This window comes from Chenopodium quinoa, unplaced genomic scaffold (assembly GCF_001683475.1).
Source record: "Chenopodium quinoa cultivar QQ74 unplaced genomic scaffold, ASM168347v1, whole genome shotgun sequence".
Taxonomy (NCBI): domain Eukaryota; kingdom Viridiplantae; phylum Streptophyta; class Magnoliopsida; order Caryophyllales; family Amaranthaceae; genus Chenopodium; species Chenopodium quinoa.
The window spans coordinates 406,802-432,493 of record NW_018745540.1 but is presented as its reverse complement, the minus strand read 5'-3'; the positions used below and the strand labels follow the sequence as shown (position 1 = coordinate 432,493).

Genomic DNA, 25,692 nt, shown 5'->3' with positions numbered 1-25,692 from the left:
CGGAAGTCGTCCATAAGAACTCTCCCAATCTCCAAATACTTCAGCTATGGCTTTCTCCCTAGCATACCATGCTCTTCGATAAGTAACGTCGAACTGAAAAATGCTTGGATATGAGTTCCTGTATAAATTCAACTTTCAAGCATGGATCTTTCTGCACAAAAGACTTCACAAAATCGGAAATTAAGGATGAATCCAAGTGTGCATGATCTGTATATAACACTTCAGTGACACAGGTGTCCCGGTGCGGGCCTTTGTATGTGACTATGGTAAAGGTATCTGAGTGCTCACTTTTTTTGGTGCCTCGTAGCGACCAACCACAATTCTTCTTGCACCGCAGATGAAGGACCTTCTCATTCGAGGTCACTGTGGTGTAGAATTGGTTCCTTTGTATAGAATACTTCTTCACCATTTCCTGAAGCAGTTTCTTAGATTCAAAGAACATACCCTTCTCAAACTCCCCCCCGATCACAAATGTTGTATGACTACCTGATTCGGCCCAATATTGATCAACCTCATAATTCTCATTTACTTGACTTAACCAAGGAATAGGAGTTCTAACCATGGCCTCCCCACCTTCCATGTCTGTAGAATCAACATCCATGTTATCCAGAATTGGTTCCTCCTCTTCGTTCTCAGCCTCATCATTTGTTTCCCGGAGCGCATCATACAGAGACAACTCGTTATTCACCATATGTTGTAGATTTTCAAGATGATTCACCAATGGTTGAGACGGTGATGTATGATCATCATGCTGCGTAGGTGAATAACTTTGGAGTTGCATGGGAGAAGATATAACTGTGTTCGATGTCGAAAGCCCAGATTGGCCAAACATTGTCGTGGATGTTCCACCATATACAGGTGAAGCTATATGTGAACTCAACGGCATCTGGAACCGATCGTCATGAAGCAGTCTGCTGAAGGACCCCATCCCATATTCAGTTGATGGAATGTCTTGTGAGGGCATTCGGAAGGACTCTGTGTAACCGGAAAAATAGGTAGCTTGTTGATCTGGTCGAGTACTTTGTTGCGTACACGTAGACACTATTTCTACATATATCTCATGTGGATAACCCCTCATTAAAACAGCGCTCCTCAAAGCTTTCAAATGTCTATCGTTAGAACAAGGTAACACTTGAACCGCATTATTAGTCTCAAACCTCATTTGAATGTTAAGTTGTACATTCATTCGGTTTAAGCCAATAATGCTATGAACCTCGTTCATCAGATCGTTGAAAGTCATGTCTGGTCCAAGTGGCAATGGTTCCATATTTCCACCACTATACTGGACATTCGGTCCATCAGACACAAATTCACCCCCCATCGGCATAACAAAGCTGCGTTTTGTGCAGCCATATTCTATACAACAACCAAAAACACATCTTAATTGCATGCAATCTCCACCAATTCGCACAATAACAACCAAGAAATTCACACTACAAACATAATTAACCATATTCACATAACAACCAAAACAAAGTACACAACGAACATATTCACACTAACAACCAACGTATTCTACATAACATAATTTTCGTAATTAAACGACAATGTAGGCTATTTTATCAAATTAAAACAACAATTTCATCAACATTTTCAACATTTTTACCAAACATTCCCACAATTTCATCATAAACTTTCTTACTAAACTAACATCAATTTAGGGCTTTTATACTAAACTATTATCAAATTACAACAAACTAACTTAGAATTATCAACATAATTATCAATTTACATCAAACTAACTTAGAATAATCAACAACATTATCAAATTAAAACAATGTACTATATAATTATCAAACTAACCTAGGTTTTAAAATTTTAAAAACAAATAAGTGAGAAGTACCAAAAATGTGATTATAAAGAAGAGGAGAGGCGCGGCGGCAGCAGGCAGTAGGCGGCGGCGACGGTGGCAGGCAGCAGGCGGCGGCAGCGGCAGCGACGGCAACGACAGAGCTTTGTGGAAGAGAGAGTTTGAGTTTTTAGTTTTGAGGAAGAGTGAATGCGTTGCGTTTGCCTGGAAGAATATACCAGGAAAAACCGCTGACTGAGGCAGCGTGTTTCTAGTATTAATGAAACGCTGCCTGAGTCAGCGTTTTAAGGCCTGTTATAGCCTAACACAAAAACGCTGACTGAGACAACGTTTTTGTGTATTTCAGTTTTTTTTTTTATTTTTTATTTTGTATTTCACAAAATACATAATTCAAAACAAATTAAATAAATAAAAATGAGGAAAAACGCTGACCGAGACAGCGTTTTACCTCAGAAGCTCAATTTCGTAAATAATTTGGCCACACGTCTATATTCGTAAATAGTTTACTAATAACGCTTAGTTTCGTAAAAAATCCAACTAGATGCCACTCCAAATAGTGCTCTATTACATCCCAAAAAAAAAATGAAATGGGCTTTACTTTCACCGCTAAAAACAAGGATTTCATCTCCAAAATAGCACCAACACTTAAACTTGCTCTCTGCCCCACCACCTTCCGCCGCCGCCACTTCTGATCAATTACCGTCGTACAACCGCCCACCACCGTCGCAATGCTCACACTCGGTGGCAGAAATCGGCAATGAATCAACAACCTTTAAATCCCCATTTTCCCTAAGTTCTCTCATTCATCAATTTTCTAATCCCAAAACCTCTGCAAAAACCTAGATTTTCTACTATGAGAGTAGCTACTTTGATTCAACGTCCCTTTTTCGGGCATTTCGTATCTTTCAGCAAGCTAATTCAATCACGTTTATCCACTGAAAAATCCGACCCATTGACCCAAATTATCTCAATTCTTGAGAATTCTAACCCCATTGAACATTATCTTGATCCAGTTGCACACATTCTCAATCATCGTATTGTGTCATCAATCATGACGAAACCCCCAAATTTTCAAGTGGGGTTTCGATTTTATATCTGGGCAATGAATCGGAGGTCGCTTCGAGCTAGGAGTTTGAATGATTTGGTCATTGATATGATTTTGAAGGAGAATGGTGGGTTTGATCTTTGTTGGGAAACCCTAGAAGAGGTTAAGAAATGTGGGTTTGATGTCCCAGCTGAGGTATTTTTCGTGTTGATGTCGGGTTATTGGAAGGCGGGCAATCCAGAAAAGGCGGTCGAATCGTTTGGTAAGATGAAGGATTATGATTGTAAACCTGATGTTCATACTTACAATGCGATTATTCATATTATGGTGCAAAAGCAGGTGTTTTTGTTGGCATTATCTTTGTATCATCAAATGTTGAAGTTAGATTGTAGTCCTAATGTAGCTACCTATAGCATTTTGATTGATTGTTACTGTAAACTTGGGAAGATCGAAGACGCGCTTAATATGTTTGATAAAATGATCGAGAATGGAATATCTCCGGATACCATAATTTATACGATTGTATTGTCGGGTTTGTGTTTAGCTAATAGGACATATGATGCTCAAGGTTTGTTAGATAAAATGATAAATAGTGGGTGCCTTCCTGATTCAATTACATATAATGCTATGCTTTCGGGGGTTTGCAAGACGGGTGGGATTGATGAAGTATTTGGGCTATTGAAGTCCTTTCAGGATCAAGGGTATACATTAGGGATTAAAAGTTATAGCTGTATTATTTACGCCTTATTTAGAGTCGGGAGATTTGAGGAAGCTAACTTGTGGTTTCGGAAACTATGTGAGGAAAATATAACTCCTGATCTTAAAGTATACACTATTATGATTCAAGGTCTTACAGAGGCAGGAAAGATTAAGGATGCTTGGACAATGGTTCAAGAGATGACGGAAAGAGGTGTAGTTCCAGATACTCAATGTTATAATGCATTGATCAGAGGGTTCTGCGAAATGGGTCTGTTGGAGGATGCACAGTCCCTTAAGCGTGAGATGTCAGAGAACAATTGCTTCCCTGACACATGTACTTATAACCACCTCATATATGGCGCTTGCAGAAATGGAAAGGTGGAGGAAGCAAAGCAAATCTTTGAAGAGATGGAGAAAGCTGGATGCTTTCCTTCTGTTATAACATTCAATACACTCATTGATGGGCTATGCAAGGCTGGAGAATTTGAGGAAGCACGTCTCTTGTTTTATAAGATGGAGATAGGTAGAAATCCTTCTTTGTTTCTTCATCTTTCTCAATGCACTGACCGTGCACTGGACAGAGAAAGCCTACAGAACTTGATTGCCAGGTTATGTGATTCAGGGTTGTATCTTAAGGCATATAGAATTTTAATAAAGCTGACTGATAATTGTGTTTTACCTGATATTACTACTTATAATATCCTCATAAATGATCTGTGCAAGAATAAAAACATTAATGGTGCTTTCAAGCTTCTTAAAGAATTACAATTCAAGGGATTATCTCCTGATTGTGTATCTTATGGAACCCTTATCGATGGGCTTTATAAAGTTGATCGAGAAGAGGAAGCAATTCGTTTGCTAAATGATATGATGAAGAGTGGGTGTTTGCCCCAATCTGATGTTTATAAGACTATAATGACTTGGTTATCCCGCAAGAGGAAGGTTTCAATTTCCTTTTCTCTGTGGCTGGATTACCTTAGAAGCCTTAAAAGTCGGGATGATGAAGCAATCAAACTGATTGAAGAACAATTTGAGAGAGGAGAATTGGAGGAAGCAGTCCGAGGGTTGCTGAAGATGGATTTTAAGTTGAACAACTTTGACGTGGGACCATATACAACATGGTTAATAGGGCTATGTCGAGTTGATAGAGTAGATGATGCTATGAAGATTTTTGATGTTCTTCTAGAATTTGGTGTCACTGTAGCTTCATCGAGTTGTAGGAAGCTGATACAGACTCTCTGCTCACAATCAAAATTGGATCTGGCTGTAAATGTTTTCCTCCATACTCTAGAAAAGGGGACTATGTTGGAGCCATCAGTTTGCAATAGGTTACTTTGCGCTCTCCTGCGTTCTCAAGCCTTTGTGAATCATGCTTTTGATATTCTGGGCAAAATGGATTCAGTGGGTTATGACCTAGATACTCAACTTGAACAAAGAACAAAGTCACTCTGGCAGTATCATTTATACATGCAGGAATCAGCAATGGCTAGCTAATTTGCTCCCCTTGGATTCACCCGAATGAAGGTTTGGTGTAGCAACAAAAGCTTTGTTTTTGAATTGGTAAGGTACCTTGATAAGTCCATACTTATTCATGCTTAATCTTTAAACTTTGCTTTTGTCATAAACTTAGAATAAAACTTCTAGTAATTACAATAAAACTTCTAGTAATCTTAAGTTAGTACACACATTATAAGGGCTACTTTGGCTAGTGCTTAGGGAACTGGTTTGTTGTTGAGCAGGACTTCCAGTGAGAATCATATTACTTAAAACCTTCTGCATATGTGCAGGTGCTATATAAATATTTGTAGAAAGATTAGGTATCAATAAACATTGTTCATGATGATAGATAAACTGGTGCTGGAAGTTTGCTGCATCTGATCAGTTGATCAGTTATAAGTCTTGATTTATAATTCTATTCCATATTTGGTAACTGTAACAGGTGTGACTTTGGAAGAATAATCTCCCACCTCTGTTGTTGCATTGGTACATCAGATGTGGTCTTGATGAGGTATGCTATATGCTCAATACTCCCTCCATTTTTAATAAGTGCTCCATTAGCACCTTTTGCACTATTCACTTGACCTACTTTGACTAATGTTTGTGATTTATACATAAGAAAAAATGTGTATAAATATATTAATGAATAAATTATTAATTTTCAATTGATATAATTTAAACTTAATGATAATTAAAGATATTATTGGTCAAAGATTTGCATGGGCATATGTGCCCAAGAGAAATGGTGCACTTTTTAAATAACGGAGGGAGTATTAGATAAGAAAGAGGATAGTTTCAATATATTGAACATATACTTATTAAAAAACGGAGGAAGTATTAGATAAGAAACGGAGCAGCTACTATGTCTTGCACCTGAGATCACGTTGGATGAACAGATAATTTCAATATATTGAACATATACTTCAATGATTTTGATATGACCATATTTTTAATGTTCATAATTATGAATAATATTTTCAATTCATTGCTGAAGTAATAACAAAAGTGTTCGTAATCTCTTAAGTATTTGTTCATAATATATGAACCAGATGTACATATATTGAATTATACTGAAATTTACCAGTTACAGGTTCATAACTTTGTGAACTAAATGTTCATTGTTATATATTATTTGTCCATTCGGAACCATAAAGCATGTGTGGTCCCTGGTGCAAGATATAATTTTCACTAATGGGGTACTAAGTTGCTGAGGATGATTAGCTCTATGGTGCTTTGAGGCTCGTTAGTAAAAGATATGCACCTTGGTAGCTTGTTATGCTACATTGCTACTGCCTTTATAATGTTTTACAACAGTGAAAAAAAAAGAAAGGAATTTCAGTCCTCTTTGTATGTAGGATTCTACACAATGCTATGGAAAAGTTTTGTGATTTTGCTGCTTATTAAGTAACATAAGATTCTCAATGAATATTTCTTTTAGATAATAATTGTGCCATGCCAAGGCTTCACCTCTCTCCTAATGCCTAGTTGCTAGGTTCGCTGTTGCTTTGATGTCCATCATGCATTTTAAAACCCTCATCCATCTTCAATCTATCTTCTTACAACTTAGATTATGGTACGATAGATGCATGCCTTAGCACCTTAAATGCAACTTTAGGCTTTATATTATATTATGTCCATACAGTTGGTTCCGGGATCAGTCAAGGAGTCCTTTTTAAAAAGGCTGTTTAGCTGTCAATGCTTCAATATTAGTCATATGATCTTACTGTATTCATAATTAGAGATTGAATATGATGAAAGCATAGTGCAACAAAGATGAGAATGCCTTCTTTGGCTGTTGTGAATTAGCTCCTGGAATTGAAAATTGTCAAAGTTGTGGGTGTAACCTTTTATTCTCGATGAGAATTTGGTTTTTATACTGGTCCCTTTTAATTTGCATGTGGCTTCATGTGTTGAGTGCTGCAGGTCTTCTGTTGTACATATGATGTTTGACATATAATTAAGAAGCCTGGAAGATCAGGAGGTATGAAGTTTATCAAGGCAATTGATTGCCAACACAAAACGTTCTAATTTGAATAAAGCCCTTACAGAAAACTAAACCTTAAAATCTTTATGAGTACAAAGAGGCTAAAGGAGAGAGTGTTAAGAAGGCAGAAGTGAAGACAATTATTACTAAGCTTTTAAGGTAAAACCTTAAGAACATGCATTTCAATCTCAGACCAATTGTCAACAAAACAAATAGTTTTGGAGTCAACTGACAATATTCAATTTAGAAATAGTGGCTTCAATGTCTCTGAAGGAATTAGTTGGCTCCAGCATCTTTTGCTATTTATATTTTGACCAGGAGATTGCACTGGATTGCAGTGAGGCACATTCAAAAAAATAATAAAGAAGTGAAGACGCTGAGTTGATTTTTTCCTTTTTCTGACTGCTGAAATTCTTTCTTTGACAGCGTTTATAGTCTACTTAATTTCAAGATTAATATAATAATTCCTTATATTTTTATCCCTGCATCTCTGAGAACTCATCTACAAAAGCTTTCCCTAATTCGCATTAGCAGCCATCAATGTTGAAGTTGTTCTGTAATCAAAATACAGATTGAATTTATATAATGTTTTTCAGAATAGAGTCAGTTTCTGAAATAATGGTGCCTCTACTGCCTGCCATCTGCTAGATGTTGATTCTTCAAATGCTGGTGATGCTGCATACTGCAGGGACTTCTCCATTTATCCCCATCCAATCCAGGAGCTTCTTTACCCTCTTATTGTTAGTATTAACTAACAACAATTATTAATGTTTTCCAAAGATTGTAGACACTGTAGGTACTAGGTAGTAATAGTAGGTAAGCCATTTAAGTTACAAAGCTTGCAAATTCAGTATTGAACAGGACGAGACTGTGCTGAGACCTTGAACCATCACAAATTTCAACTGCATTTGTTCTAGATTCTTCATGTGATGCATTTTTTTTTCCCTCTACCATAGAGATCAGTTGTGTGCTTGTGATCTTAGTCAGATATCTCAGAATTTTACTGATGTATCATTTACGATTTCTCGGCGAACTTGATGAGTTCGTCAAAGTATGTTACAACATTAACCTTCACTTTGCATAACCAATTCATTTGTTGCTATTGCTTAGGTCAACTGTGCGTCTGTGCATAAGGATTGAGCAAAAAGGTGAGTGGTAGGTGATATCCTGGAAATTAGAATTAATTCCCTAGAAACCAGCATTCAGAGCTGGGAGGAGAACCATATTAAGCTTTTTCTTTCTTATGCAAATGTCTGACTCTAAGTTTCACCCATCTAACTTCTGTCATATGTAATTGCCAATATCAATGCAAATGTATATTGATTGTGGTGGTCAGGTACAATTTAGTTTGTTTGAAATTTTGGTGTCTGGAAATAGGATCTCGATCATGAGGAAAGCCTTCCATTTCTGTTAAATGACCTGGCCTCTCCCGGCTCTTTCACTATTAAACATGTGTTCGTTTAACTGCTCTTCAGATGATGCATGCATGATGTTATTTGGATAAGATTGGGTGGTGTACTAATATTCAGTTGATTGAATACCAAAACGTTTTCTGCAAGTATAAAGTGAAAATTGAGGACACATCTGATGCATTAGGAAGATACACATTATCTGACCTCATTTCTACTGGTTTACTGGGAACAAACATTTTGCATACATTTTTGACCTCTTTATGATTCCCCTTTGAATGTCTGATGTATGGGTGCTAACTGACACTGTTGAAGATGTATGAAAGTATGTATGTATCTCATCAGTACATCTCAAATGAGCAATAAGATCTCAATTTTCAAAGTGCATGGCTTTTTTATGCTTCTAAATTATATCTCTGTCTTTGCTGCAGAATATTGTCATGGATAAAAGTTCTTGGACGAGGATTAAGGGTCATGGTAGCAATGGAGAATGATCGTGATTGAGCACTGGTATTAATTCATTATGTAATTCTTTCATCGTACCTAGCATCTCGGAATCTTTAAATTTTATTAATTTATCTTTGATCTTTGATATCTACAATAGCTTTCGATCACCATGCAATTTAACTACCTTGGTTTTCTTTAAATTCATGATTTTTTCCTTCATAAAATTTAGGAAATTGTCAAGTTGAAGATGGTTTTAGCAGCTGTCTGCTTTGTTGTTGATTGACAAAATTACTATGCGTGATCTGAGAGTAGGTTACTAATTCTTGCATTACACCTTGGTCCTGTTTGCAGACTATTCTATGTATTGCTGCTACGATTATGATATCATGTGGCCTTTGAAGGGACATTACTCCAGATGTCCTATCTACTACTTAGGAAGAAGGAATATAAGTGTGATATGCTCCAAATTTGAGCTCCGTTATTGAAAACTGCTCATTTGAGGTACTAGTAATTATGTTTCTTCGAAGAGTTGTAGAGGCTTATCAGTTCTTTTGTTCCGTCGCAATTGAACATGTTTATTTCGCTTTGTAGGGTGGTTCTATGCGATTGGAACTGCAGACTTTGGTGAAGTTTTCAAGTCATCTGAGCTTTGTATACCTGCTTTCAGGTGTGTTTCTGGTTAATATCTCAATCTTTAGTTGTTGTAAGATACTTAGATTTGACAGAGGTTTTCAATAATTTCCTCTTGATTTAAAAAAAAAAGGTAAAAAGTAATGTGCTATTTCATCATTGTGCTCTTATAATTAGTTTCTTGCTACCTTGCAATGTGAAATAAACTGTTTACTGTATTATAGTAGTTTACTTAATGAGGTTATTATTTTATTGTTTTATAGTGGTACTTGTATATTTCTTCTCCTTTCAGGCATTCAGCATGTTTGGAAGGCCTCAATGAATTTAACTGAACTCTTTGTTTTCAACCATCTTGCCTATTAAATTGTCTTGTCACTTGTGAGAATGTGAGGTTATGCAAATCTTATAGCTCTAGTTCACATTCAGGCACCTTTTGATCACATTTGGTTGTCTGTCTGGTTTGAAAGAGTGCATTCACAGGGACAAGAAATTAAAGGTAAGGTCTATATGATAATTAATTGTGTATTGGGAATTTGGGATGTACTTCTTTCATTGATAAGTTCTGCTTGGTGGCTTAATTTGACCATTCCTACTTGATTGCAAGCATTAAGATTAGAGTATGGATTCCCATAATCCCATCTATATAAGAGATAAGGATTAGAATTTGGGTTTCCATTCATATCTTTTCATTGAGCCTTTACTCCTTAGCAAGTAAAATTTCATATTTCAGTTTTGGTAGTGATATTCGCCAATTCATCAGGGCAAAAATGCACATGAGGTCTACCCCCATCAGGGGAGGCAGGGAGCTGTACAAAGCAATATCATTGTAGTTATTTAATCCGCTTCTGAAACTACTGAACCTTGTGTAAACCAGGAAGCAGTGTTTATTGCACAACAATATCTTCAAGAACCAATTGACTGGGCATTGCAGAAAGGCTAAGGTCACAAGTGAGCTTTGTATCAAACTTTGCTTTCCTTTTGCTGATGAAGCTAGAAGAGCCAGACTGAAACACTTAACACTGGGTAGCTTCTTGGGAATGAAACAGGAAAATGACTTGGTGCACGACTGTTTTTTTTTTTTGTATAATTATCGAAATCACTTTTTTCTCATTTCTTAAATTTGAGCATAACTTTGATACAAACATTTGTAATGACGTGAATTCATAGTCAACATAATGAAATGAAGATTATGAAATATTGCAGTGTTGCGGTTGCCTATTTTGCAGTCTAAACTTTGCTTTGTTTGCTGCTGTAGTCTCTTGCATTTGAAGTGATATTTCTTATTTTAATTTTGGGAATTTAATTTAATCTGAAGTTTGTAATTTTAAGAGTCTTTCTGCTCTTTGAGTGTGATGGTGAGCACATTAGGGATGGTTTTATATTCCTCGTTTTTGAAGAGGATATTGAATGCAATGCTTGATTAGCTTCATCTTAAGCTTGGAGAATCCTAAAGGAATTTTGGGCCATGTAAGAACTACCATAAGAAGATTATGAAGTTTCTTTTAGAGTGCGCTGAAAAAGCATATGTTGGCTGGAACTTTATTTTTTGGAAAATTTAACCAACAAAAGATGATGAAATAAAATAACTTTTCATATATACTTTAGAAATTAACTAAATAATCCTCCCATACTAGTTAACTTAATCAATGTTCCACCTGAACCAACCCAGCCAAATCCAGTTATCTGAATTGACATCTCTAAATTTCCCACTATCAATGTACGAGGAAGTTGTAATGGCTCACAAGCTGCCGCTACTCCTCTATCTCACAAATAAAATAATATACAAAATGTACAAGGAAAAGGGAGAAAGGAATAGAGGAGAGATAGAAAGAGTGAAAAAAAGGTGGCCTGGGGCCCACCTTTTCTTCAGACATGGTTTCACATGCGAAAAAGACAAAAGAATTGAGACCACAACTATTAAGAGTGTATTTTGTACTACTGAATATTTTTTTAAGTACCACTGAAAGTGTATTTTATACCACTGAGAGTGTGTTTTGTATCGCTGAAGCCCCAATGATATTGTTTGACAGCCCAATGAGACATTTGAACCTTTTTTAAAATACCACTGAAAGTGTATCTTATATCACTAAGAGTGTACTTTATACCATTGAATTTACATGGTATAATTTAAATCCCACATAAAGTGACCAACCTGCCCCTGCGAGACACCATTTAAGCAGCTCACAAGCTGTCATTTGGAATGCCTTGTCAATGTGCCTAGTGAAGAGTCGAAGACTGAACCTTCAACTTCAAGTCGTCAAGTATGCCTCAAGTTAAGAAAACTACTCCCTCCATTCCTATTTGTTTTTTACGTTTCCATTTTAAGTGTTTCTTTTTATTCTTTACATTTAATATCTTTCCTTTTTTAGTCATAAATTTTGGACAAAATTACCCTTAATTTACAATTTTAATAATCAAAAGTCCTTACTTTTCCATGTGCTATTGTACTTTTTGTACTATTTTAATGGTTTTCCAATACTCATTATTACTTTCTCTCCCCTCTCTTAGAGATGGCAATGGATCGGATTCGAATCGGTGGAGCTTCACCCGCATCCATCCATCATTCCAATTGCTTCATCCACATCCATCCATCCATCATCCGCGGATGAAACGGGTGGATCGGGTGACTAATGGATGAATATTTTATGAAAAAAAATTTCATATAAAATTTAATTTATGGTTATTTTTACCATGAATTATTATTATTTTCAAATAAAAAGGAAGCACTAACTACATATTTTTTGAAAAAATAAATTTGCAACAAAATAAACTATTTTTATTGTATATTTTAAATTTTTTTAATTAAAATTCTTAGATTAAAAATCTTTATATATGTTAAACGGGTGGGTGGATGGTTAGTGGGTGAAAAAATCTTCATCCACATCTGATCCGATCCGTCATCCACTCCATCCGTCATCCGCTTTTCATCCATTTATTTCGGATTTTCGCCCATTTATTTTAAGCGGGTGGATCGGGTTAATGGATATCCATCTAATATTGGCATCCGTACCCTCTCTCCTCTACTTTATTCACCCCACATGTACGTTTTTTTCAATAGAATTGTGTTTTCAATCATTGAAATATTCCAATATAACTCTACTTTACACAATTTCTTAATAATAGTGCATAATTCCAAACGTAAAAAACATAAGGCAACAGGGACGTTTTAGGAAACTAAGCTTCCCGAAGAAAATAATTACAAATTTGGTTGCGTGGCAAAAGTATTTACAAAAATAAGCTTATGGGGTAAACCGCTGCCTCGGGCAGCGTTTTACCCTCTATTTTTTTTAAAAAAAAATTCTACTACAAAAACGCTGCCCCAGGCAGCGTTTTTATAGTTTGACTTTTTTTTTTCCTCGTTTATTTTTTATTAAAATTAATTAAAAAAAAAGGCAACAGCATAAAACGCTGCCCCAGGCAGCGTCTTATCTTGTTAATGAAACGCTGCCCCAGGCAGCGTTTCTGTCTGGTTGTAAAACCAGAAACTCGAGCTTCGTTTTCAATCACGTTTGCTCTTCATTCCTTCGCCTCCTTCGCAATCCTCTTCCTTCCCTTCCCAAATTTCCTCTTCAACCCAATTTCGTATTACATCCAATTCAAGGTATGGTTAAATATTAGTTGAGTATTTACAAATTGTTCGTTATGTTTGTTGAATTCTTGAATTGTTGGTTAGTGTTGTTGAATTATTGAATTGTTGGATATTGTTGTTGAATTGTTGGTTAGTGTTGTTGAATTCATGAATTGTTGGTTAGTGTTGTTGAATTGTTGGTTAGTGTTGTTGAATTATTGGTTATTGTTGAATTTCTTGAATTGTTGAATTTCTAGGGTTTATGTTGAATTTTGGGGGTTTTTGTTGAATTTAGGGGTTTAGGGTTGAGTTGATGAATTGTGATTGTTAAATATTAATTTGGATAATGTAGAATTGTTGGTGTTGAAATATTGAAGATGTTAAGTATTTGAATTTCTAGAATTATTGCTTGTTAATGGTGACCTAGTGATGCTTAGTTGTTCCAAAGTGGTTAGTTGGATGTGATTTAGAGATGGATTAGTGTGTTTTAGTGTAATGTGTTTTGGTTGTTGTGTAGAATATGGCCGCACAGAATGTAGTTTTGTTGTGCCGGTGGGGAGGTGAATTTTTGTTTGACGGACCTCGTGTCGAGTATAATGGTGGAAATATGGAACCACTGACACTTGAACCGAACATGACCTTCAGTGATTTCATGAACGAGGTTCATAGTAGCGTTAGTTCAAACCCGGGGAGTGTTGAACTAAACATTAAAATGAGGTTTGAGACCGGGAATGGGGTTCAAGTGTTACCTGTGTCCTCGAATAAGCATTTGAAAGCTTTAAGGAGCGTTGTAGCGTTGAAGGGTGTTCCCACCGATATTTATGTGGAGATGGTGCCTATTTGTACCCAACAAAGTACCAGGGCAGAACCACATTCTACATTTATTTCCGGTAACAACACACAGCCGCAAGTGCCCTCACACGACACTCCCCCGGCTGAATATGGGATGGGATCTTTTAGTCGAATGTTGAACGACGATCAATTTCACATGCCGTTCAGCTCTCACATAGCTTCACCTGTACATGGGGCGACGTATACAGCAATGGCCGGGAGCAGTACACCGACACGTATGCAGCCCAATTCTGGCCTATGGATATGTGAGTTTCACTTCCAACCGATTAATTTTCATCTCTTTTTAGGTTTCTATGCATAACTGATCAATGATTATTGCAGGCGGCAGACATGGCATCGATGGTTGACGCGCTGTCCCTTAGCCTGGCTGACGGGCCCACCGGGAACGAGGTCCAGCGGGTTCGGGATATGGGCATGGCCAGCTTGCGTCGATATGGACACGACTACCTCGTCCCCCAACGGGACACGTATGATGGCCACTCGATGCATTCGCAGTTCGAGCTCGGACAGAGTAGTTGTGGAGGTGATTTTACGACGCCGACATTCTCAGAGGACTACACCTTCCACAGCACTGCGCCGTCCGGCTCCCAGGAGGTGCCAGATACCAGCCAGCTGACTCCCCCGCCGCCTCTAGACCCATTCACCACCATTACTCATTACAGGCGGCGGCGTGTCAGACAGAGGGCCGAGCAACCTGACCTAGATCAATTGCCCCGGATAGATGAATCGGGATAGTGTTAGCTTAGTTATTTCATGTAGTAAAATTTTTGTATAGATTAGGTATATAACATTTACATTTCTAATATAATAAATGTTTTTCGGTCAACATTTGTGTGTTATGTTCTTTGTTTCCCAATATGTTTTGATTTATGTATATATTGACTTGTCAACGGTGGTGGTGGAAGGTAGTGGTGTGAGGTGGAAGGTTGTTGGAGGTGGTGGTGGACGGTTGTTGGAAGGTGGTTGTGGTGGTGGGAGGTCGGGGTGGAAGGTGGTGGACGGCGGTGGAGGAAGGCGGTGGAAGCCGGTGGAAGGTGGTGGTGGAAGGTGATGGTTGGAGGTGGTGGTGGAAGGTGGTGGTTGGAGGTGGTGGAAGGCGGTGGTGGTGGAAGGCGGTGGTGGTGGAAGGTGGAAGGTGGTGGAGGTGATGGTTGGAGGTGGTGGAGGGCGGTGGTGGAAAGGGGTTGGAGGTGGTGGAAGGTGGTGGTGGTGGTGGAAGGCGGTGGTGGTGGAGGGCGGTAGTGGAAAGGGGTTGGAGGTGGTGGAAGGAGGTTGGGGGTGGTGTTGGAAGGATGTTGAGGGTTGGGGCAAGAAACTGGTTTGGTGCTGCCAACCAGGTAAAACGCTGCCTGGGGCACCATTTTACCTGTAAACATATACAGATAAAACGCTGCCCCAGGCAGCGTCTTATGTTCAAGCATAAAACGCTGCCCCAGGCAGCGTCTTATGTTCAAGCATAAGACGCTGCCCCAGGCAGCGTCTTATGTTTAAGCATAAGACGCTGCATGGGGCAGCGTTTTATGCTGTTGCCTTTTTTTTAATTATTAATTTTAAAAAAAAATAAACGAGGAAAAAAAAAAGTCAAACTATAAAAACGCTGCCTGGGGCAGCGTTTTTGTAGCAGATTTTTTTTTTTAAAAAATAGAAAATAAAACGCTGCCCGAGGCAGCGGTTTACCCCAGAAGCTTATTTTTGTAAATACTTTTGCCACGCAACCATTTTTGTAATTACTTTCGTAACGAAGCTTAGTTTCCTAAAACGTCCAGGCAACGGAGGGAGTAAAATAGAGAACATCTTTTATTATTTATCCCCTTGCTCAAGAAATTGGAATAACAAACCTTATAAACTCCCCAACCCCATCTCTCCTTCACATATCCTCTCTTCTTTTCCTCCTTTTCTTATTCAGTAACCCTGTTTATTTTAAGGGGAATCTTATTAAGTAACCCTCAAATCTCTCAAAATCCCCCAAATCATTTCTTAATTTAGGGTTCATCCTCAAGATCCAATCAAATCAACCATATCATGGCGTCAAATTCATCAAAACCTTCCGACGAAGAAATAACAAATCAATTGCAACAACTCCGAACACAATTAAACAAAAAGCAAACATTCGAATCAGCAGTTTCATCAATCAAATCCCTCCTCCTTCAATCCTACTCCACCTCTTCTCCTTCAACCCAGAAACTCTTTTACGACGTCGTTTCCCGCGTCGCAACCGTAATCCGCACTCGCTACACTTTCCCGGCTTACCTCCTCGCCGGCGTCGACCTCCTCGAGATCGCCGACCGCCTCACCGTCAACTCCGCCGAGAAAACCCACCTCAATTCCTGCATCACCCACTTCCGTCAAACCGTAAATCAAGAAGATCCTGAAAATGGAGGGGAGAGAATTTCGCAATCGAATCGTAGAGGTGGGTACCTCTTTGAAGGTCATTTGACGGTTGATCAGGAGCCTGCGCAACCCAATTGGCTTGTGCAGCAGAATCTGTTGACTGCGCTCGCTGCGCAGTCGCAAACCAGCGGTGACAATGGTGATAGTAGCAATGATGAAGTTGTGGGGAGTTTGATGAGGGGATTAGTTGAGAGTTTAGATGTGTCAATGATGGATAATCTGGAAGATTTGCTCCGTCCAATGGAGGGAACGACTGGAAGGGTTGCGCCGCCTGCGAGTAAGGAAGTGGTGGAGAAGTTGCCGGTGATTAAACTCGAAAGCGAGGAGATGGTGAAGGAGAAGATTGGTAAAGAAGGGGCAGAGTGTTGTATATGTAAAGAGAAATTGGGAGTGGGAGATGAAATGCAGGAAATGCCGTGTAAACATTTGTTTCATCCGCCGTGTTTGAAACCGTGGTTGGATGAGCATAACTCGTGCCCGATTTGTCGGCACGAGTTGCCGACGGATGATCATAAGTACGAGAGTTGGAAGGAGAGGGAAAAGGAGCTTGAGGAGGAGAGACGTGGTGCTGCTAATGCTGTTCGTGGTGGCGAGTTTATGTATATTTAGATGGTGTTTTTGGTTATTGTGGCATTGTATCATTTTTTATTATTGACATTATCTGATGTTAGTCAATTATTTGTTCCTATATGAATAGTTATAACTGCAGTTGAATTCGGGTTGAGATTATATGTGCCATAATTAGGGGTGTTCGTTCGGTTTTCGGTTTGGATTAAGGTCAAATTCAATCCGATCCGAAATATAATTCGGTTTTTCATTTTTCAATTCGATCCTATTCGATCCAAATTACTATATCAATCCAATTCGAATTAAAATTCGGTTATTTGGATCCGATTTGAAAATCCGAATTAAAATACGTTAATCTACCTTCTTTAATAAATAGACTAGTATAATAATATAATTTTAAAATGCAATTATAGAAATAATATTTTGTCCAATACAAATCTTGAAAATAATGATGATTAACATAAATTGTTCAACTTCAAGTCCAAATAAATTGTTTAAAGTACAACTAAAAGGAAACATCTTTAGTCCATTACAATAATTACTAAGCTACATGCACTAAATATCAATAACATTAACATACAAGCAGTAACTTTAAGCTATATTAGGCTAAAGGCAGCAGCAACTTTCAGCCGATTTAGGGCAACAATTGGGCTAAATGTTTAAAGCCCAATTGTAAAACCCAATTGTAAAACACAGCGGTCCATAATATATTGAAAAAATTGCTTTAAATAATACGACATTTAGCTCGTCCGCTAAAAACAAGTCCACCTTTTGATTATCCCAGAATAATACCACCTTTGGGGGTGTCCGCTTTAAACAGGTTGTAACCTGTTGGTAACCTGATTAATAGGTCATGTAGGACACGTGTCAATATTTTATTAGTTTGACAATTTAATTTTTTTTTTTTTTTTTTTAATTTTTACAAGATATTTAATAATATTAAGGGTATTTTCATTTTTACCACCTTCAAATAATGACTTTGTCGAATTTACCACCTCCAAAAAAAAAACATTTACTTTACCACCTCATAAAAAAATTAAACATCAGTTTTACCACCTCATCTGAGCTCAGGTGACGGAAAACGCTTGTGGGGCCCAGTTAACTGTCACTTCCCTCCAATTTAATTCTTTTAAAATCGATTTCCCGCTGTCTCCTCCTTTTCTCACCTTCCACCTTCCATAAACAATGTCTCACCAAATTTCTCACTTCCTCATCAATTTTCGTCTCTCTTTCCTTTGATTTTTCTTGATTCTCACTGTAACTGCTTCTCTCTCCTTTGAATTTTCTCTTTCTCTCTGTAAAAACTGAAACCCTAGATCAATTTGGGTGGTTGAAATCGAGCTGGAACCACAAAATTGCAACACATCAGCTTCTCTTGTCATCTTCCACAGGGTGAGGGGACCAAAAGCTTGGTAATTTGCTGACAGAAATCGAGATTCCTGACTACAAGAGGTACTTTAAACCCTTTATTAGTACATTTCGTTGGATTTATGGTTGTCAATTGGGGTAAAGTATGCCTTTTTGGGGAATCTGTGAATTAAAGTATTATAAACCCTAATTATGCGAATCTTTGACTGAATTAGAGTGTGCATTTGTTAAATAATTAGTTAATTAGATGTACTTGGTTACTGTTAATTTAGTGCATAGTCAATGTGAATTGCTTTTACTTGCTGTAATTGGTGAATTGGTTTTTGTTGTTTACTGTAATTACTGAAATTGGTTATTGTTGTGTGTGCTTTTGTTGGTGTTGTTACAGAATGGACACAGTGAACTTAAAAATTACATTAGGGGGTGCCTTTATACCTTCTTTAGCTGGTAAAAATAGGAGGGTGTTAACTTGGGACGGTGGGTGGGTTTATTGGATGAGAAAGGTGGAAAAAAATAAGATAGATGTACAAAAGGGATGATCCTGAGTTGTATGTGCACCCACATTACTATAGGGTGACATACTTGGCTGCATATGAGAACCCAATACAGCCAATGCCTGGCCCTAAGAATTGGGAAAAGGTCAAGCTCAGACAACCTTTGCCACCTATGCTGAAAGTGCAGCCAGGAAGACCTAAGGCAAATAAGAGAAAGCTTGAACCAGGGGAGGGCACTTCTGCAGCACCTGAGGGCAAGAAGCCAAAGGTGATGAAACAATGCAAGAATTGTGGTGGGTTTGGCCACTTTGCCAAAACATGCAAGGCTGAAGCAGCACCAGAACAGCCTAACCCACCTGCAACAAATCCAAAGGGTGGGAGGCCACAGATGCAGACTCCTTGGCTTAAGGAACAGAGAAAGAAAAGTGAAGAGAAAGCAGCAAAACAAGTATTTTGTGTATTTTGTGACTTGAGTGTATTTAGTGGCTTTGTTTCTGAGTCTTGTCATACTGTGATTGCAGGCTGCACTGAAGTTGCCACAATATCAGCCTCCAACAACAGCACAGGCTGGGTCAAGTAATGCTGCACCTGCAACTGCTGTGTCAAGCCAGCCTGCAACAAGAACAGAGCCTTTGCCAACTCAGCCTGTTACCAGGAGCAACAGGAGCCTGAGTCAGCCCACAAGAGTGCCAACAACTACTCCTCCCAAAGTCAAAATACAGACCAGGTCCAAGCTTCATGTATTGACAAGCAAGAAAGACAAGGATCTCAATCAACTGTGACCCTAGGTCTACTCATTAGTATTTTGTAATAGACAACCAAGTTTATTTGGTAGTTGAACAATGATAGTTGAACAATGATTTTGCACAAAGGTGCCTTAACTTTTGTCTCAGCCAATGTAAAACAATTTCAAACATTGTGTTGCAAGTACTAATACGAATTGTGATATGTTTCTACCAAAAAGTTCCATTTCTCATTGATGTTGTTAAAAGTAGTACAAGAAATGTCATCCCAACATCCACACATAATAATTCAACAAAACACAACATAAGTTGGGGATTTTTTTTGTTTCTAAGCATTCCTAAATGAACCTAAGATCTAAAATACATAGCCAGTACCAAACCAAAACAACAAAACACAACAATAGCATGTACTGTGAGCATTTTCTTTGTTGTTGCATTGCTGCCATGCACTTCCTTGATCATCTTCTTCCTGTCTGAGCTAAGAGCTTTGCATTTCATCTTCAAGCTGTCAATCTCATTGAGCAAGCACCTCGTTTGTCCACTAACATCATCAACTTCCCTCTTCATGTCATTCAGCTCTCCCTTCATTAGTTTCTTGTCCAGCAGCAAGTTGTTAATCACCTCTGTTTGCCAAGGTGTTCCATCTGGTTGATCCACCCACTCAAAAGCTTTACACCCCCTTGACTCAGTCACAGGATCATAGAATTTGCAGGTCCTAAACTTGCGTCCTGGGTTCTCCCTAGTCCAAGCAGTCAGCCTAGACATTGGAACTCCACATTGGCATTTTTTCTCCTTTGAGGGTGACATGCTAACTGAAGACATTCCCTTCTGAAATTCAGTAAGAACAAGAATGAAATTAATTGTATTTGAACACAATCACCATAATATAACCCTAATTTCAGTAGCCAATTCACATAACAAAAACCCCCAATCTAATTTAATCTTACATGAACCCTAAGTATTTTAATTCAAATTGGGGTTTAATTGACCTCACAAAACGCCCAATTTCAATTACTCTTACCAAATGCAACATAATCACGCAACGAATTGCCAAAAAATTACAACAGAAATCACGAAAATTGCTAGAGAATTAACGACAATGGCTTACCTATTTGATGCTTGTTGTCGAGGAGTTCAATTGATTGTTTGATAATTAGAGGGTTTGGGATTGTTAAGGTTGCCCAAAAATATTGATTTGTGAAGAAAATCGCAAAAATTAATCTCCAATCTGCAAGAATTTGGTGTACAAATGAAGAACTAGGTTTAAATAAAAGGGAAATCGAGAGAAATTTGGGAAAAAAATCAAAAACTAGCCGTTATGCTGGGCCCCACAAGCGTTTTCCGTCACCTGAGCTCAGATGAGGTGGTAAAACTGATGTTTAATTTTTTTATGAGGTGGTAAAGTAAATGTTTTTTTTTTGGAGGTGGTAAATTCGACAAAGTCATTATTTGAAGGTGGTAAAAATGAAAATACTCTAATATTAATCACTTTAGTATTATTTTTTTATTGGTTTTTTGTTTTTTTTTAACAAATTTTTTTATTGGTTTTGTAAATTTAATTTGATTTTTTAAGAATTATTTAATATTTTCATTTTTAAAATAATAATAATAATAATAAATAAATAAATAAATAAATGAAAAAACAAAGAAAAAAAAACCAAAAATCCTCACAGCACCACCCTTCCCCTTCTACCACCGCGAAGTCCAGATCCAGCTTAGCCCCCGGCCCGCCGACCACCGTCTCCCCTGATCACAGAAAACGACCGGCGCCCAGACCCCTCTTCCCGACCTTTCTTCCTCTCGCCTCCTCCGTCTCCCAAACACCCCCATTTGACGCGCCGGAATAACAACCCTGTAATCCCAGCCTCGACCCCGAAAAACGCCGGCAAACCACCTAACTACCCCAAAAACCCAACCCGACCCCAAAAATCCCACCCTAGCCCCGAAAATCCCCTTACCCATGCAGAAATTGAATCGTGCAGCCCTTGCGCGTTTCAGCCACCGCCCCTCCACGCTGCTGCCGCTCCAACACCTCGCAACAACCTCCGTGGGTAAGGGAGATGGATTTCGGGTAGGGGTTTACTAGTTCGGGGGAAGAGGGAAGAGGGAAAAAGGGGAAGGATTGGTAAGGGCGCCTGCGCCGGCGCCGGAGGGGGGATCTGGGCGTGGCCGGCAACAGCGGGCAGGGAGTGGGGCGCGCCGGAGAAAGGGAAGTAGGTGGTAGCTGGGGTTTTTTTTTAAAAAAAAAGTTATTTTAATTATATTAATTGTTAACCATAATTAAAGTTCTATTTAAGAGTTAATTAAAGTGTTAAACGAAGTTAATAAAAAAAAAAATCAAAAGGTTGACCGGTCATTAAGGTTGCAGGTAAAAAATACTGTTTAAAGCGGACACCCCCCAAAGGTGGTATTATTCTGGGATAATCAAAAGGTGGACTTGTTTTTAGCGGACGGGCTGAAGGTCGTATTATTTAAAGTAATTTTTCCTAATATATTTGCTAAATTCTAAATTTTGGTGTTCGGTTTAGTTCGGATCCAATTAGGTTCAATTCGATCCAATCCAAAAATTTGAATTTTCAAAAAATCTCAATTCGATCCAATTTAAAATTCGGATCCGATCCGAATTAATAATTTAGTTTGGTTTGGATTGGATTGGATTCGATTTTAATTCGAATTATGGACACCCTTAACCATAATGTATCCTACCAAAAATTTTCTAATACATTCAAAGTATGTCATTTAAACTTGCTTACAAGTAGTATGTTTCTTAAGTTTTCTAAAGCACTACTACAATTTTTGTAAATACGGTTTCTAGTTTGATATTTGTAAGTGTTTAATCAAAGAGATGAAAAACCAACTCAAAATGAAGTGCAAGTAGCTTAAGTTATAACCCATTTCGGCTCGATTAATCAGAACACATACATCATCTCTCCTGAAGTTTCTCCTGTTGAAGACCCTGCAAGGCAGCAACAAGCTTCTCATCAAAAGCTTTTGAAATTTTGTCAGCTGAAAGTAATGCAGGTTCTCTCTACACTTCTACAGCTAGGTTGTAAGTTTGCTTTCTATCTTAGCTTAATTCCCTCTTCAGTATCATTGTTACATGAGTACAGTAGACTCTTTAGTCCATGTTTAAAATTTTTAATTGTATTGACCGAGCATAGGATCAGCACCTGCCGACCGAAAGCTTTGGTTAAAAATGGGCTCGTGCCGGCCGGCCCAAAGCTTTAGTCAAAATAGGCTAACTTTTTTACTAGGCCTGGCCCAAAACGACCCAACCCAGCCCATGATCAAATCTAGGAAAGATCAATGAGCTGAGTAGGGATTAGGGAAGGAAATGGAGGGGGAAGTAAAGGGACTGAATCACACTAGTAACCTTGAAAGGCTTAAGACCCATGGTTTCATTCACATTCTCCACTACATCCACCTTGATTTGGGAAGGGAGCAACTTCAAAATTGGGAGCTCTTCTTCCCCAAATTCATCATCCTTATTGTTTCGGGTGTAAACAATAGGTCTTTTGGCAGGACCTTAACAGTGGGCTGAAGACTGGACTCAGCCCAAGTGATGACTGGGACGAGGATTTTTTGCATAGTAAACACACGTAAACGGGCCTCGGGGGTGTTGCCGAGCTTACTACAGTGTTCTAGAGAGAGAAAACTATGCAAGAAAATTTAATGCTTGAGGCTTAATGTAGATGACTTGTGAAAGAGAGAGTGTAAGGCTTTTATACCTTACACTTGAGAGGATGATGGGCTCTTTAGTCCTATGGGCTTTGATTAAATCATTTATGGGTCGGCCCAGTTTCAGTAAATTGGACACAAACAACTTGCCCCCCAGACCCGGCTCTAAGATTTACCGAGGTGGGTTTTGACTTGCACTTTTGGAGGGAAATAAATGATTTAATTTTGAAGTTTAAATTTTTGTGGTTATTTGGATAATAACAGTTATTTTGGCAGTTAATGGGGAATATAGAGAATTTAGTGGGTAGTTAATTTGAGGGAAGATTAAAGGAGGGAATTTACGTGGAGTAAGTGGGGGGTTTGTGGCGCGGACTCCCAGATTTCTTTGACTTGGCAGTTATTTACACCACACGTCCCACTCTCTCTCCTCCTTTCCAACTTTTGCTAATCTTTCTTTTTCCCTTAATCGCTTCTCGCAAAACCGCCATTGTTGCTCTTTTCCCTTTTTCGTTTGTACTCAGCTATCCAAGGTTAGAAAGTGAAATTCATTGCTCCGTAGTTGTAGATCAGCGAATTCCGAATTTTGACAAGGTAATTTTTGTCGAATTTTCTTCGTTTTTCCTTGCTTTCTCGAGCATTCTCTTTTTACTCTGTCGTGTGTACAACCTTGATAATGGTCGACGGTCGGAGAAAAAGAAAGACTTAGGCTGAGACTGAAGAGGAGAAGGAGGAGGTACTGCAGTTGATTTAGCAGCGGAACCGTCCTCTGGTGATGATGCCGACTCTCGGCAACCAGAACCCTAGGAGGCCCGAGGCTGGGGCTGCCGCTACCTCAAGTAGCTCTGCTTTTGATGCCGTTCCGCTCAATGTTCTCCCACATAGGGCTTCGGATCAGGCAAGTACCTTTGGCCGAAGTGAAGCCTCGGCGTCTAGGCCGCTGCTCCCGAAGGAAAATGAGTGGCTGGAAGAGGCTTCGAATTGGGGCCTCATGACCTGTGCCCCTTTTGGCTGGTGGATCCAAAAGGATGTTCAGTTCAATTTTGTTGGGCAAATTGAGATTTTTTAACGGGATCATTGTAACACCCCAATAATTCTCTCTTTAAAAACCTGTAAATACCTTTAACAATCTGCAAGAGAATTACTGACATGCTATCGCCACGTGTTCAAACGTTAAGGATAGGTCAGAATTTAACGTCGTTTACACACGAAAATCACTATTTTGTTGTAAAGATCGAACGAGTTAGAATCTAACAGTGATTAAAAAAAATTAAGAACGGAGATCAAAAGTTGATTACGGAAAACTGAAAATATGTTTTTATGCTTAATTAATCATTAGAAATTTAATAGGAACAAAAGCTCCAAATTAATTGATCATTAGAACCCTAAAATCCCAATTTAACTAAATTAAAACCCTAGGTTTAAAATTACAAAATCTTAAAATTAAAACAACAATTATAATATGAAATTATTAGTTTAAAACATCAAAAACATGATTTTGATACTAAATAAACTAATTTCAAGCAATAAAAACCAAAAACCAAAAATCAATTACATAAGCTTTATGAAAATAATAAGAAATAAAGGAGGAAGAAAATAAGACTAACCTTTTTGTGTAGGGGAAAATTTGGGGATTCATGGGGTATTTATAGGAGAGAATTGTAGGGTAGAATTGGGCCTCATGAAAATAATGGGCCGAATAAACAAATGGGTTAGGCTTTGTTTTTATAATTATGGATTGTAGGATATAGGTTCATAAAATAATATAGCCTAAAATAATTTTTGACCCAAATTAATAATTTGAAAATTAAATTCTGAAAAAATACAAATAAATATTATAAATAAAATAAAATTTCATTTATAAAATATTTAAAAATATGGGGGATTACAATCATGGAGGAAGATGGGTACTGGTGTCGGATGTCGACCCCTATTGACCGAATTCACCGTCCTCCGCTTGGTTACATCATCGTGTATGTTCGTCAGCTGGAGTACGAGCTCAAATTTCCCCTCCATCCCTTCATAAGTCAGGTGCTGAATGGGTACAACATCTCATTGTCTCAGCTGACTCTTATAAGTATCCGAAGATTGATGTCATACTTATGGGTATGCTTGTTCCGCAGATTCATGCCTAATGTCTTCGTCTTCCGCTGCATACATAAGCTCACCGCCAATGTTCAGGCAACGAAGCATAACGACCTTGGATGGTGGGTTATTGAGGATGAAAGAGGTTTTCTCAGCCTATCCGAATGAATCCTCGGATAAGGCCTGGCAAGGACGGTGGATTTGGGTAAGGGTGCCCCAAGATCCGAACCATCCTAATTTCTTCGACGCGCCAAAATATTTGGTTCAGCCTAATCCCACAATGACTGATCTCGGCCCCGACGACTTCTCGGATTTAGATTGAGAGCAGATGAGTTGGTTCGGCCGAACAAACGTACTTGGGGCTAGGGGTCGAGAAGCTGTAGTTCTGACAAAGTGGTTGCCTTACTGTTATTAATCTTCGGCGAGAA

The 25,692-nt window shown here is 38.4% G+C and overlaps 2 protein-coding genes across 11 annotated transcripts; both read left to right on the top strand.

The window, feature by feature from the left end:
* The first annotated feature begins 2,191 nt into the window (after positions 1–2,191).
* On the top strand, positions 2,192–10,716 carry LOC110716009 (pentatricopeptide repeat-containing protein At1g79540-like). Of its 10 annotated transcripts, XM_021894637.1 has the most exons (8): positions 2,192–5,114; positions 5,494–5,562; positions 8,146–8,183; positions 8,876–8,954; positions 9,243–9,392; positions 9,483–9,558; positions 9,814–10,017; positions 10,282–10,716. In XM_021894637.1, exon 1 carries the CDS (start codon positions 2,664–2,666, stop codon positions 5,046–5,048), a length of 2,385 nt encoding a protein of 794 aa, XP_021750329.1. In that variant the 5' UTR covers positions 2,192–2,663; the 3' UTR covers positions 5,049–5,114; positions 5,494–5,562; positions 8,146–8,183; positions 8,876–8,954; positions 9,243–9,392; positions 9,483–9,558; positions 9,814–10,017; positions 10,282–10,716. The 10 variants fall into 10 exon arrangements, with proteins under 10 accessions (XP_021750329.1, XP_021750334.1, XP_021750328.1 ...); XM_021894642.1 differs by lacking the exon at positions 8,146–8,183 and having other exon boundaries at positions 9,948–10,017; positions 10,396–10,716; XM_021894636.1 differs by lacking the exon at positions 8,146–8,183 and having other exon boundaries at positions 9,948–10,017.
* Positions 10,717–15,765: 5,049 nt separating this feature from the next.
* Positions 15,766–17,061, top strand: LOC110716037 (E3 ubiquitin-protein ligase AIP2-like). Its single transcript, XM_021894671.1, has one exon. The coding sequence runs from the start codon at positions 15,964–15,966 to the stop codon at positions 16,939–16,941; it is 978 nt and encodes a 325-aa protein (XP_021750363.1). The 5' UTR covers positions 15,766–15,963; the 3' UTR covers positions 16,942–17,061.
* The last annotated feature ends 8,631 nt before the right edge of the window (positions 17,062–25,692 follow it).